Source organism: Sylvia atricapilla, chromosome 26 (assembly GCF_009819655.1).
Source record: "Sylvia atricapilla isolate bSylAtr1 chromosome 26, bSylAtr1.pri, whole genome shotgun sequence".
NCBI lineage: Eukaryota > Metazoa > Chordata > Aves > Passeriformes > Sylviidae > Sylvia > Sylvia atricapilla.
This window is the reverse complement of record NC_089165.1, coordinates 2520711-2533415: the sequence shown is the minus strand read 5'-3', so window position 1 is coordinate 2533415 and position 12705 is coordinate 2520711. Positions and strand designations below refer to the sequence as shown.

General features: G+C 42.7%; 1 protein-coding gene across 8 annotated transcripts in view; it reads left to right on the top strand.

The window, feature by feature from the left end:
- The window catches only part of MYO9B (myosin IXB), a 42071-nt gene that overhangs the window by 17356 nt on the left and 12010 nt on the right, over window positions 1-12705 (top strand). For 4 of the 8 annotated variants that reach the window (XM_066336276.1, XM_066336274.1, XM_066336275.1 and 1 more), the window contains exons 5-24: window positions 4-66; window positions 199-298; window positions 446-546; window positions 745-874; window positions 1330-1419; window positions 1662-1778; window positions 2064-2198; window positions 4046-4167; window positions 4733-4874; window positions 5103-5298; window positions 6483-6558; window positions 6956-7045; window positions 8086-8196; window positions 9265-9304; window positions 9758-9880; window positions 10301-10381; window positions 10562-10672; window positions 11183-11305; window positions 11790-11939; window positions 12054-12220. In XM_066336276.1, the coding sequence (XP_066192373.1) occupies window positions 4-66; window positions 199-298; window positions 446-546; window positions 745-874; window positions 1330-1419; window positions 1662-1778; window positions 2064-2198; window positions 4046-4167; window positions 4733-4874; window positions 5103-5298; window positions 6483-6558; window positions 6956-7045; window positions 8086-8196; window positions 9265-9304; window positions 9758-9880; window positions 10301-10381; window positions 10562-10672; window positions 11183-11305; window positions 11790-11939; window positions 12054-12220 (2268 nt within the window). The remainder of the gene's footprint in view (window positions 1-3; window positions 67-198; window positions 299-445; window positions 547-744; window positions 875-1329; window positions 1420-1661; window positions 1779-2063; window positions 2199-4045; window positions 4168-4732; window positions 4875-5102; window positions 5299-6482; window positions 6559-6955; window positions 7046-8085; window positions 8197-9264; window positions 9305-9757; window positions 9881-10300; window positions 10382-10561; window positions 10673-11182; window positions 11306-11789; window positions 11940-12053; window positions 12221-12705) is intronic. The other 4 variants (XM_066336279.1, XM_066336278.1, XM_066336282.1 and 1 more) reach the window with 2 other exon arrangements.

The window sequence follows — 12705 nt, the reverse complement described above, 5'->3', positions numbered from 1 at the left end:
TAGGGCTGTGGTTGAAAAATACCTGCTTGAAAAATCTCGTCTGGTTTCTCAAGAGAAAGATGAAAGGTAAGAGAGAAATATAGTTTCTATATAGAGAAAGAGAGTTAAAATCAATGCAGCAGTTTAAGGGCATCTGAATTACATAGAATAAAAGAAAATCCACTGTATTTTCACGAGAGAAATGTATTGACTTTGCAGGAACTACCATGTATTTTATTATTTGCTACTTGGAGTCAATGAGGAAGAGCGTAAAGAATTTCACCTCAAGCAACCTGAAGATTATTTCTACCTCAACCAGGTAATCTGTGATTTACCAATGCATTGATAAGGGTTGTCTCTGTGTTGTGTCAAAGATGAAAGGAAGGAGAATAGATTATACTGGGCTTTTTGTGATGTTTGGGTTTCACTCTTTGCCTTTTTTTTTTTTTTTGATTTCTCTTTGCAGCATAACTTGAAAATTGAAGATGGGGAAGATCTCCGACATGAATTCGAGAGATTAAAACAAGCCATGGAGATGGTTGGCTTCCTTTCAGCAACAAAGAAACAGTAAGTGGAATTCTGTAAGCTTTTGTAACTGGCAGTTATTGTTCATGGGTTGCAATGAGCAGTTGGGATCACATGTACTTGTATAGGAAACGAGGAGAGCTGAGTGTTTGAGAGCCCACAGACTAATTCTTGAGGTAGAATTAGGTCTGCTAACCTGTTATAATGAAATTCTGACATAATTCAATTTTTCTTCCTTAGGATCTTTTCAATACTTTCAGCTATTCTGTATTTGGGCAACGTCACATACAAGAAGAAAGCCACAGGTCGGGATGAAGGCTTGGACGTGGGACCTCCTGAAGTGTTGGACATTCTTTCCCAGCTGTTGAAAGTAGAGTATTCCTCATTAATTTAGCATTAATGTGTGATACACCTGTTTGTCATGTTCTACCCCAGAATTTTACTCAGATATCCCAGTTGCTGTATCTAAATCTCCTTTGTGATACTGCCACAAAATTTATCTTGTGGGAGGGGAAACATGAAATTAGTGAGATTATTTGGGTTAGAGATGGAATATAACCTATAGCATGGAGATAGAATTTGTTGACTTACCAATCACAGAGATGAGCAAGAATAGATTCAGTGTAGGTGTGTTCTTTGCCACCACAATGAATGTAAACAGGATAATTTAAACAAGTTGTAGGACCTGTAAAGCTACTGATGAATGATAAACGTGGCTGCTGTCAAAGAGATTCTCTGAAGAAGTTGTATGTCCACTGCTGCAGTCAAATAACTCATTGGGGAGCTTGATGGTGACAGCAACTCTTGTCCTCTCTTGTTTTGAAGGTTAAACGGGAAATCCTGGTAGAAGTGCTAACAAAAAGAAAAACTGTGACTGCTAATGATAAGCTTATTTTGCCATATAGTCTCAATGAGGTGAGTAAAAGAGCACTTGTAGAGTGATTTTAAATAACTGAAGCTTTCTTTTTTTGAATAAAAAAGCTACTGAGGTATACTTTCACATTTTGTGAGGGATGATTGGAAAGTTAAAAGTTTGAATTAAAGGCATATTGTGGTTTTATATCTCTCTGCTGGGGTTGTAACCTGTGAGTGACACTGGTTTGAAATGGAAATGATTGCTTTTTTAAACAAAGTTCTGAAGATTGTTTGATCTGCAGGCAATAACAGCTCGTGATTCCATGGCCAAGTCCTTGTACAGTGCTCTGTTTGATTGGATTGTCCTGAGGATCAATCATGCACTCCTTAACAAGAAGGACATGGAGGAATCTGTTACAGTAAGTCTCTCAGCAAACCAAGTCTTTGCAGGCAGTTGCATGTTTGGACCTAACAGTCCGTGCTAGAGATGATGTGTTGTGATATCTGGAATAAATTTTGATGCTTCTCAAGCACATGGTAAATTTTCTAGTAATATTTAGTCATCTCTGTTTTCACAGTAGACAGAACTATTAAATATTTAAAATCTTTCAGCAGAGACTGCAGTGCTCTCTGGACTGTTTATCTGTTGGAGGTTAAGGCACTGTATGACAGATTGGTAACTAGATTTCCACATCTTCTTTTAGTGTCTGTCCATTGGTGTACTTGATATTTTTGGATTTGAAGATTTTGAAACCAACAGTTTTGAGCAGTTCTGTATAAATTATGCAAATGAGCAACTTCAGTATTATTTCAATCAGCACATTTTCAAGCTGGAGCAGGTAAGAAACAAGAGAAGCTCAAGTGAAACCTGTTTTTATAAAGTGTTTGTGTTCATGTAAACTTAGCCTTTACTCTGCAAAACCTCATGGCATAATTGCTTGAATATTTCTGAAAGTCCTTACTTTTAAAATTTTTTCTTTCACTATTGCTTGCTTTTGTACTAATGGGGTCTTTCTTCAGAGGGCTGGCACTAAGTTTCTGCTTGACTGCAAAAGCTAAGATAACATTCAGGTGATCCCAGACAAAAGTCAGCTAAAACTGTGAACTTTGGTGTTGGAAGTCTGTAGGTGAGGGGTTGGATTCAGGTGTTGTTGTTTAAATGGTTGGGAAACAGCTTCTCTTATTTTTATCAGTCTGCAAGTATTTAATAACCAGTCTTTGCTGCTTCTCCCACCCAACTGCATTTAGGGGACACAGCTGTGCTCTGATCCTGGCAGTGGTTCTGAAATCCTGGTATTACTGGCATGTGTTGATTGACTTGTTTGCAGATGGTGTCATCTGACAGAGCACCCTGAGTGCTGCAGGAGCCAACAGATCCTGTTCCTTCACTGGCTTTTGGAGGGGGGTTTGCTCCAGACTTGAGGGTTTTTTCTGCTTTGTGCAGAAGTGTGGTTCTCTCAGGTCACTCTGCTGAAAGGAGTCATTCTCTAGTATGTGGTACTTTGTCAACAACTTTAGGCAAGCATTTTAAAGAAAATAAAATCACCAAACATCCAAACTTTGTGTGTAAACATAATGTTGAGGTCTCTGTTTTGTAACTTAGGGCAGAATTGGCTATCCAGACTGGCCAGAGTAAATAGTTACATTGTCTTCTTTTTTTTTTCTAATGCCATTTTTCTAAATAAGCTTAGTCCTTGAATGACCCATTTCCTGTATCTCTTGCAGTCTAAGGGCCCTCAGGGGGATCTCTATATCTTTTTAAAGAAAGGCTTTTTTGTCTATGGAAAATGGCATTTCAGTTCTGTAACACGGTGTGCACTGTGTTGGGCAGACTGAATTCCACCTACTTAAAAATAATGCATTTATCATCATCATCATCTTCCAGAACATGAGAAGTGCTCTTTGTCCTTTGTTAAATGTAAAACTTACTTAATTTTCTGTGTGAATCTTTTTACTTTATCATTCTTTTGCTTTATTACATTACCATTAGCTTCTTCCTATGGATATTTGCAGCATTAAGAAAATCTGGTGTTTTGCTTAGGTATCTCAGTGGGAAGCTTGTCTTGTGAAGCATTTGAGGGATTGTCACTTCAGCAGAAGAGCTTCATGTTCTCTTGTCAGGGAGCTCCAAATGTTCTGAGCCTAGGCAATATCCATTGCTTCCTCAGGGAAGTTCTGGTGCTGGTGTTGTGTAGGCCTTAACTGCCTGATGTGAAACTTCTGTTATTTGCTCTGAAGGTGCAATACGAAAGTTCTGGAACTTGATATTTAACTATTCTCGTTTCCCATGATACAAAAATTATGGAAGAGGAAATAGACTTGAACTCCTCTGTGTCTGCCCAGTTTTACTGGAGTGCTGTGGATGTAATGTCTGACTCCAGGGTCGTAGGCTGCTGACTGCTGGGAAGGCAGAGCACAGCAGAACATTCCTTTCACAGCTTTGGTTTTGAAATAGTTTTAACCCAAACAGACCCTGCTGACTGACGTGCCTGAGGACCTTTGATCTGTGCCACTACGTCTGTTCTTCTCTTCTGATTTATAAATCCTCCTTATTTTTATCTCTGTTGCCTGAACTAACAAACTCCACTTGCTGTGGATGTCCAAGGCTGTGTTTTAAGCACTTAGATCACGGGACATCAAAGGTTAGGGCACTGTACTGATAAGGGAATTTTCTTGAGCTACACAGGAGGAATATAAGAGTGAAGGGATCACTTGGCACAATATTGACTATACTGATAATGTGGCCTGCATTCACTTAATCAGCAAGAAGCCCACTGGCCTCTTCTATCTTCTGGATGAAGAAAGCAAGTAAGAAACAAATATCTTCTGAAAAAACATGTGGCAGGGGGGAGGGAAGGACTGTGAAAGGGAACAGAAATACAGCCCTTGAAAAAGAAAAGGAATGTTGTGGGAAGCAAGGGGTTATTTATAATTGATTTACACTGGAGCTTGCTTCCAGTGACTCCATTATGGTGGTAATATACATTGGTGCTAAAACTGAACTTTGGCTTATGCAAATTTAGGAACTTCCATGTTTGTGGCTTACCATGGAACTTCAATTAGAGTAAAACTCATGTCTGTAAGTTTTTGGAGCATTAATAGCAAGTGTGGTAAATAATTAATGGGGTGCTAACTAAAGTTGGCTGGTGAAGCAGGAGGAAACACTGACATACACTGCAAACCTCAGAATATTCTGCTGTGTGTGGAGCTGCTTGGTTTGGGTCCAGAAATTGAGCTCACCTTTAAAATTCAAGGTGTAGAGATCTTGGACAGTTAATACTTTCCACCAGGGTCAGTAAGTGTTCGTTTTGTCACCCTAATAAAAAGACCTGTATTTGACAAATAGCTCACCTCTTTTGTCTTGTATTCCCAGTTTTCCACATGCCACCAACCAAACTCTACTGGCAAAATTCAAACAGCAGCATGAGGAGAACAAGTTTTTTGTTGGAACCCCAGTGATGGAGCCTGCTTTTATTATTCGCCACTTTGCTGGCAAAGTGAAATACCAGATCAAAGTACGTGGTGGATATGATGGGCACAAAAAATTCCTTGTCTTTCTGGGAGTTTATTGTCAGGATGTGGAAAATTTGCTGGGAATGGGCTGGATCAGAAGGGTTCTCAGATGTATTTGGGCTTTGTTTTTTGGGTGGTGATGTAGACTGGAAGGTAACCCTCACTATTACTCTGTATAAATGAAACTGAGCTGTGGCGAGATATTGTGGTTCCACGTGCCTGTTTTGCAGGATTTCAGGGAGAAAAACATGGATTACATGAGACCTGACATCGTGGCTCTGCTGCGCAGCAGCGACAGCGCCTTCGTGCGGGAGCTGATCGGGATGGACCCGGTGGCCGTGTTCCGCTGGGCCGTGCTGCGCGCCGCCGTCCGCGCCATGGCCGTGTTCGCCCAGGCCGGCAGGGACAGGGCACAGAAAACGGCAGGTGGGCTGGGGAGGGACAGGGATGGGCTGGGGAAGGGCAGGGGATGGGGCTGGGGAGGGGCAGGGATGGGGCTGGGGAGGGACAGGGATGGGGCTGGGGAGGGACAGGGAAGGGACTGGGGAAAGTCAGGGGATGGGCTGGGGAGGGACAGGGATGGGGCTGGGGAAGGGCAGGGGATGGAGCAGGGAAGGGGCTGGGGATGGGGCTGGGGAGAGGCGGGCAGGGAATGGGGCTGGGGATGGGGCTGGGGAAGGGCAGGGGATGGGGCAGGGAATGAGGCTGGGGAGGGGCTGGGGAAGGATAGGGTTGGAACAGGGGAAAGTCAGGGAATGGGGCTGGGGAAGGGCAAGGATGGAGCAAGGAAGAGCAGGGAATGGGCTGGGGAAAGGCAGGGGATGGGGCTGGGGAGTGACAGGTGAGGATGGGGAGTGGCAGAGGTGGAACAGGGAACAGCAGATGGGGCACAGGGAAGTGCTGGTAGAGCTGGGGAAAAGTGCTGGTAGGGCTCGGAAAGAGCAGGTAAGGCATGGGGAAGTCCATGGATGGCATGGGAAATGGCAGGTAGGGCTCAGAAAACTGCAGGTAAGGCATGGGAAAGTGCGGTAAGGCTCAGAAGTGCAGGTGGCTGGGAAATAGCAGGTGGGGTTGGGAAACTGCAAGTATGGCACAGGAAACTGGTCTGAAAATGCTTGATATTCTACAGTTGCTCTGTTGGCAGAATGAGTTTGTGACAAAACCGCAACCACTCACCGTCTTCGGTGCTGAAGGCAAACTAAGTGTGGAAATGCTTTAATACTCACACATGGAGGAAATTGTCACTGTTCTTATCTGGGGTCATTGAACTTTCCTCCTGCAGTCAGTGCAGCATTTCCAGCAGACTTGAAGGCCTATTTGTCAAAGTTCTGGGTGATAGTTCCGGTATTCTTATCACTGGTTTTGATCTTCTTAGACCTCTCTGAGGTATCCAATTACTATTGAGGATCAACTACTAAACTGAGTAGCTGCAACTTCCTTTCTAATAGAAGGGAGTTTGAGCATCAGAGTACTGTAGCTTGATAAAGGACTGGATAAAAACTCCAGGCCCTTGGATAGATACTTTGCTTGCTAAAGTTGATGGTTTGTTTGGGGTTTTTTGCCTGCTCATATCTTTGTCAAAATGCAATTTTTTGGTGATTTCCTAACAGGAGTGGTACGTCAAGGACCCAGAATTCCCCTTGGAGAACTCCAGACATCGAATACGCCGGTAGAAAAAGTTTATCGGTGAGAAACACATCCTTAACCCCTACAGGGAAAAGCTGAATTGCTGAGCTGGACTTTCATATATCAAATCTCAACTAGATCTTGGCACAAGGAAAGCAAGTTTTATTTCTTCCTTCTTGTTTTCTTTAGCCTTTTTAATATCATCAAAACAACACTCTAGCTTATTTTATGTAAGACCCAATGCCACCACATGTTGGGACAGCCTCAGTCCAATTTAACACTGGATTTTTGAGTTCTCTTTGGTTGGTGTGTGCAGCTTTTAGCATTGTGTGCTCCTGTGCAGCCAGTCTGGGTTACTGAAGGGGGCAGAGGCAGGGCCAGTCTTACAGAACTGTATCTCTATAGGGAGATTTGCCTTTCCATGGATATTTAGGCTTTGTACATGTTCCTTTTGCAGCCACTCAGTGCTCGATTTCTCATTTGATTGTTCTGAGGATTTCGATATAAATGCTTTTCAAGACATCATTTCTTTTTGTGAGAACAAGAAGTAAGTAGCAAAAGGCCTGAACTCCCAGGCCAGGGAGGCACATTTCCAGGACACAGTGACTTTCTCAGTGTGCTCTGGGTGACAGTGAAGCCATGGAGCACTTAAAGTAGTGACTTCATGCTGCTTCCTAATTACTGCATCCTGGACAGCCTCTGTCAGTTGGGGAAACAAAGAACTAAATATCCAGTTTGGGTGAAAGGATTTGTCACAGCTTAGCAGATCTTTTTCCTTGGGATATCTTAAATCTTGATATTCAAAAAAATTCAGAGGTACCCAGGGAAGCAACAACCCTGCATAAAAATGTTGCTGCCTCTGTGAGCAGCTCAGAATGGGGAAAGGATCTAAGAATCAGAAGTGATTCTTACACTTCTGTTATTTTTGGTTTGTGCCTCTCTGGAGAGTAAAGAAGGTAAGTTCTATGGCAGGACACAGCACTTCACAAGCACAGTGCATGCTTGAAGAATGAAACATGCCACGAATTAAGGACCATCCCAGGCTTACTTTGAAAAGCTAAATGTGAATAAGTTTGAAATGGACATGAAACTCAAAATTTCTTCAGGTATCCCTCTAACAGCTTGTTTATTACTTACATTTCTGATGTAAGTCTGTTGAAGTAGCTTCGTTTTAGTGGTCAAATCTCTCTATAAACATGTTTACTGATGGTTATAAAGAAGCTTAAATCTACCTGAAAAGGTTCCTTGGCTTAACCAGAAGGGTTCCCTGCCCGTTAAGTGCATTTTGCTAAATTTCCCTCCATTTTCTGAATTGATGGCTCAAGAATTTGCATTAAGAGGTAGAATCAGAGAGTAAGTTGCGTATGAGACCCTGGCAATTAAATTTTAGAGCACTGATGGAGTAGAAAGGGCTGACTTGTCATCAAAATCATTCATGTTTAGGAAAAAGTAGCCTGGGATCGACCTGCTACATTTTGGAGCACACTTGGTTGTGGAACCTTTTGGGGTTTTAACTCCTTTTTGGCCCCCTCTCTCATGGCTGTGTATCTCTGTTTGCCACCTGTGTTTTGCTGTGGATCATTTTAGAGACATGCATGAACAAATCATCGCCAGTATTAAAGGACTGCCCTGGCAGGGTGATGATCCCTGTGAGCTGCTTCGGTCCCTCAGTCAGCTTCAACACCGCTCCCACCTCCTGTGAGTGCTCTGGGCATTGCTTTGGAAGTGCAACAAGAACCAGTTACTCCAGTCCCTAAAAATAATGCTTGTCCCAAATCTGTCTTTTGAAAAACACTAAACAAGACAATTATAAATAAAACGTCCCTTCTGCAAATAGGCTGTAGAGAACAGCTTTTTGCTTCATTTCATTAGCTGAAAGTTAAACCTGCTTCTCATGTGAACTTGCAATAAAAACCCCAAGTATGTAGTATGAGCTTGTTGTTGCAAAATATTCAATAGTGAGATCTCCCACAAGGTGTGAGAAATGTTTCCTGAAAATCAGGGTGCTGGTGCTGGATGTATTCCTGGGTTTAGAGTCTTTACATCTGCAGTTCTATGCATGTGTAAGGAAAAGAAGCTGTGCTCTGCTGTATAATAAGTAAATGTAAACTGGGTGTCTCAGAGCAGGAACCTGCCCCATGTCACAGAGTTAACAGGCATAGAACCAGCAGGATGTGAACTGCAGCCTTCTTTCTGAGAGCTTCCACTCCACCTTCTGTGTGTGGATGAGAGCTGTACCTGAGGTGTGTGTCCTGCTCAGACATTCCAGAGTTCCTGGTGCTGGGACAGGCACTGCCCTCCTGAGAGCAGTTGGGTGCTTTCACAGAGGTTCTGCTGCCAGCAGCTGTAACTTCTGAATTGAGTATTTTTATTTGATAGTGCCTTTGTGTTAAAATTAATTTAATAACCATACAGTTGCTAAAGAGATGTACACACTACTGCAGTGAGTTAAACAATGCAGTTTTAATTAGCTTTAACTTCAGGGTAATCTTTTCTTAATCTTAATCTTAACTTCAGGGTTTCACTTTTGAAAGCTTCCATTACCTACAGAGTTTATTTAAGAAAAAAAATTTGTTCTTGTTGCAGAGCAGTTTGCATTTCTTGCACTGATCACTTGTGAGATGTGCATGAACGCACCCTGATGCTATTGTGCTCATTCTCTTCTGTCCTTCACCTTGCCTCATAAATTGCACCAACTTATGGCTTGCTGAAATAATCAAAAATGATGTGTATTTTTTCCTTAAATTATCTTTAATATTTCAACAGGAAAAGTAGAGGTGTCAAGCAAAAGCAGATCATTCCCAAGGTAATCAGAAAATTTAGATTTCTCTTGAGTTTGGGCTTTTTGCACTGGGAATTTTATTTTAATTCATAAAACTCACTTCAGAACTGTTTTATAGTGTAGGAAAACTGTGTTATTAATCCCGACAAACTAAAAAATAGGTGAATGTTCATTTTAATAAGAATTGTTTAATTAGACAGATATAGAGATGCCATAAAAGTGAAAAGCCACTTCTGAGTCCGGGAAGGCACATGCAATATTATATGATTTCCCTTGTTCACCTTACAATCTTGGAACAGGGCAGTGAAACAGTTTCACTCTTAAGAAATGTTTTTGCCCAAAATAGAAATAACCATGAAATGCATCATGAACGTGGAACTCTTGAGTAGCTAGTTTCATTCTGACTCATTTCCAACAAAATATTTCTCTTTTAATTGAAAGACTTGCACTTTGTTGATTATGAAAAATTTTTTGTAGAACTTGCTGGATTCCAAATCTCTGAAGCTCATCATGAGCATGACTCTGCACGATCGGACTACAAAGTCCCTTTTGCACTTGCACAAGAAGAAGAAACCCCCCAGCATAAGTGCCCAGTTCCAGGTAGGTGACACACCTCTAGGAACAGGCTCTCCTCGCCTGATCTAGGGTAGTCTTGCTTGGAAAACTAAGTGGGATTTATTCTTGAGGTTATTTTGAAGTGAGGTTTTTTATTTGATTAAAGTCAGAGTACATTTTGAGATGCCATTTATGCCATGAAATGTGTCAGTTCTCTGTACTGATCATCCTTGTATACAGATCTAGTGCTACTGTGAGAGCATGTTCAAACCCTGCTTTAAATTCTCTTGAGAAAAGCTGAAAGCAAATACTAAATACAGGGATGTGCTGAGCAATATGGGAGGATCTGTTTGGGTTTTGTATAGCCATGAGACCTGAAACAACCTGATTCCTGAGGCAGAAGCTGTCCTGCTGTCAAACACCACTCAAAATGCTGATACAACTTCTGTGGCTGTTTCATTTCAGACTTCACTGAACAAGTTGCTGGAGACACTGGGCAGAGCTGAGCCATTCTTCATCCGCTGCATCCGCTCCAATGCAGAGAAGGTGAGGCTGCCTCAGAGCTGAGACCCAGGGCACGAGCCTTGGAATCTCTTTATTTCAACTTGTTCACTATCACTGTGTGAGGTGAAAGGTAACCGAGGTGTGGAAGGAATTCTGCTGTGCCTACGCCAGCAGCTGGGTTCCTCAGGCTCTCACTGGCTGTTTTCTGCTGATGTTTTACAGAAGGAGATGCTCTTTGATGAGAGCTTGGTGCTGCAGCAGTTACGGTACACGGGCATGCTGGAAACTGTGCGGATCAGGAGGTCTGGCTACAGTGCCAAATACACATTCCAGGTACAGTGGGAACTGGAAGTTGATTGTGCTTTCAGGAATATCTGCTCTCTTCAGAAAACACTCTTGTGTGTCTCTTCACATGAGGCTCGTGAGCACTTGGGATGAACTGTAAAAATGCACTCCAGTTTTGAGAGAGCCTGCACGGCAAAAAGTTGTAGTTAAACTGTTGTGAGTCATCTGCCAGCAAATTCTTACTGGTTGCATGAAGGAAAACATTCTGAGTGCAGTCACTCAGTGCTGCCCTGTGTTGTCTCCATGTGGGAATTAGTTTTCTGTAAAAAAACTCTGTGGAGGTGTAGAGAGCACGTCCAGGTGATCTTTCCTGTTAGCAGGAGGCTGACTGTAGCCTGCATTTTTACATGGAAAGGTAGCTCAGTTTGGAATGAGAGGCGAGTAATTTCAGATCCCTGTAGCTTAAGTGTCTTAAATAGATTTCTATTTTGGGGCTAAAACTCTAAACTTGGGAGTTGCCTTCTAACTTTGGTCTCTTGCTGTGTTGGCTTTTTACAGGAATTCATCGACCAGTTTCAGGTGTTACTACCCAAAAATGCCAAAGCCTCCAAGGAAGACATTTGTGCTTATTTGAATAAACTAAAACTGAATGAAAACTACTATCAAATAGGGAAGACCAAGGTCTGTGAAACTTTCTATAAGGCAGTAAGAAACACTGCTGTACACTGCAAAATTCTGCAGTATATTTACAAGTGTTACTCTTGTCTGCTTTTTGTACCTAAATTGGCTATTTTAACTCTTGCCAGTGGTGACAGAGGTTATACTTGACCCCTTGGTTTTGGTGCTAACCTGATTTCCTGACTACAGTACAAATACATGTGTAGATAGTTTGGGAAATCATTGCTATTAACATTTGTCAAACAGGTCAGTGTTTGCATTTTAGAAGGGTTCTGTGATTTGGAGGCTGTAAGGACAAATGTAAGTTTTTTAGAATCTAAACTCTGAGATTGAAAAGGACTTTTATTTTTTGGGCAAGCTGTCAGCCAGTGAGGTTTGGTGCAGTGGTACCAAACCATTATCTTTCCTGTGATCTTATTGTAGCTCCAGTGGGGGCTGAAAGGTTCCTGTTAACTGCTTCTTGATGCACTTTTCTATAACTGAACAGGTTTTTATGAAAGAGGCTGAACGGCAGATACTACAGGATACACTACACAAAGAAGTGATCAGGAAAATCATCCTCCTTCAGAGCTGGCTCAGGATGGTTTTGGAAAGGAGACGCTTTCTCAGGATGCGGCAGGCGGCCGTTGTTTTACAGGTATCTTCGAGAATTTCCAACCTTATTTTCCTAACAACAAATAATCAAACTCTGTCATGTAACACTCCCCACCTTGAAGTGTCCCTCCCTGACTTCAGAGCTGTCCCTCTGCAGGCGTGCTGGCGCTCCCGCTGTGTCAGGATGGCTCTGCAGAGGAACAACGCTGCCATCGAGATCCAGGCGGCCTGGAGGCGGCACCGGCAGCGGAAACTCTTCCTGCAGCTCAGGAGGAGAGTTTGTCTCCTGCAGGCCCTGGTCAGGGGACACCTGCAGCGTAAGAGGTAAAGGGGAAGGTGCAACGTGGCATGAGAACATCCATTTCATCACCTGGCTTCACCTGCCAAGCTCAGTTTGTGTGTTGGGGTCACTTAGTAAACAGCTTGGTAGATTGTTGCCCAATGAAGCTGTGGCTGCCCCTGGAAGTGTCTAAAGCCTGGTTGGGTGAGGCTTGGAACACTTTAGGATAGTGGAAGGTGTCCCATCCCCATGGCAGCAGGGTGAGAATGAGATGATCTTTAAGGTGCCTCCCAACCCAAACCATTCTGAGATTGTATGAACTTTAAGGTAATTACTGCCATGTGATATTTGAATCAGTATCAGGTGGTCAGTGGAGTGTGGACACTGGGTAAGTGCTCAGGACTTGAGCTTTATTCAGCTGAGCTGCACTGGTGCTGCCAGTCCTGACAAGCAGACACCTCCCTGCACTCCCCTTGGGACTGTAGGAGTAATTTGGATCTGTATTAGTGTTTGGTTTCCATTTAAGCAG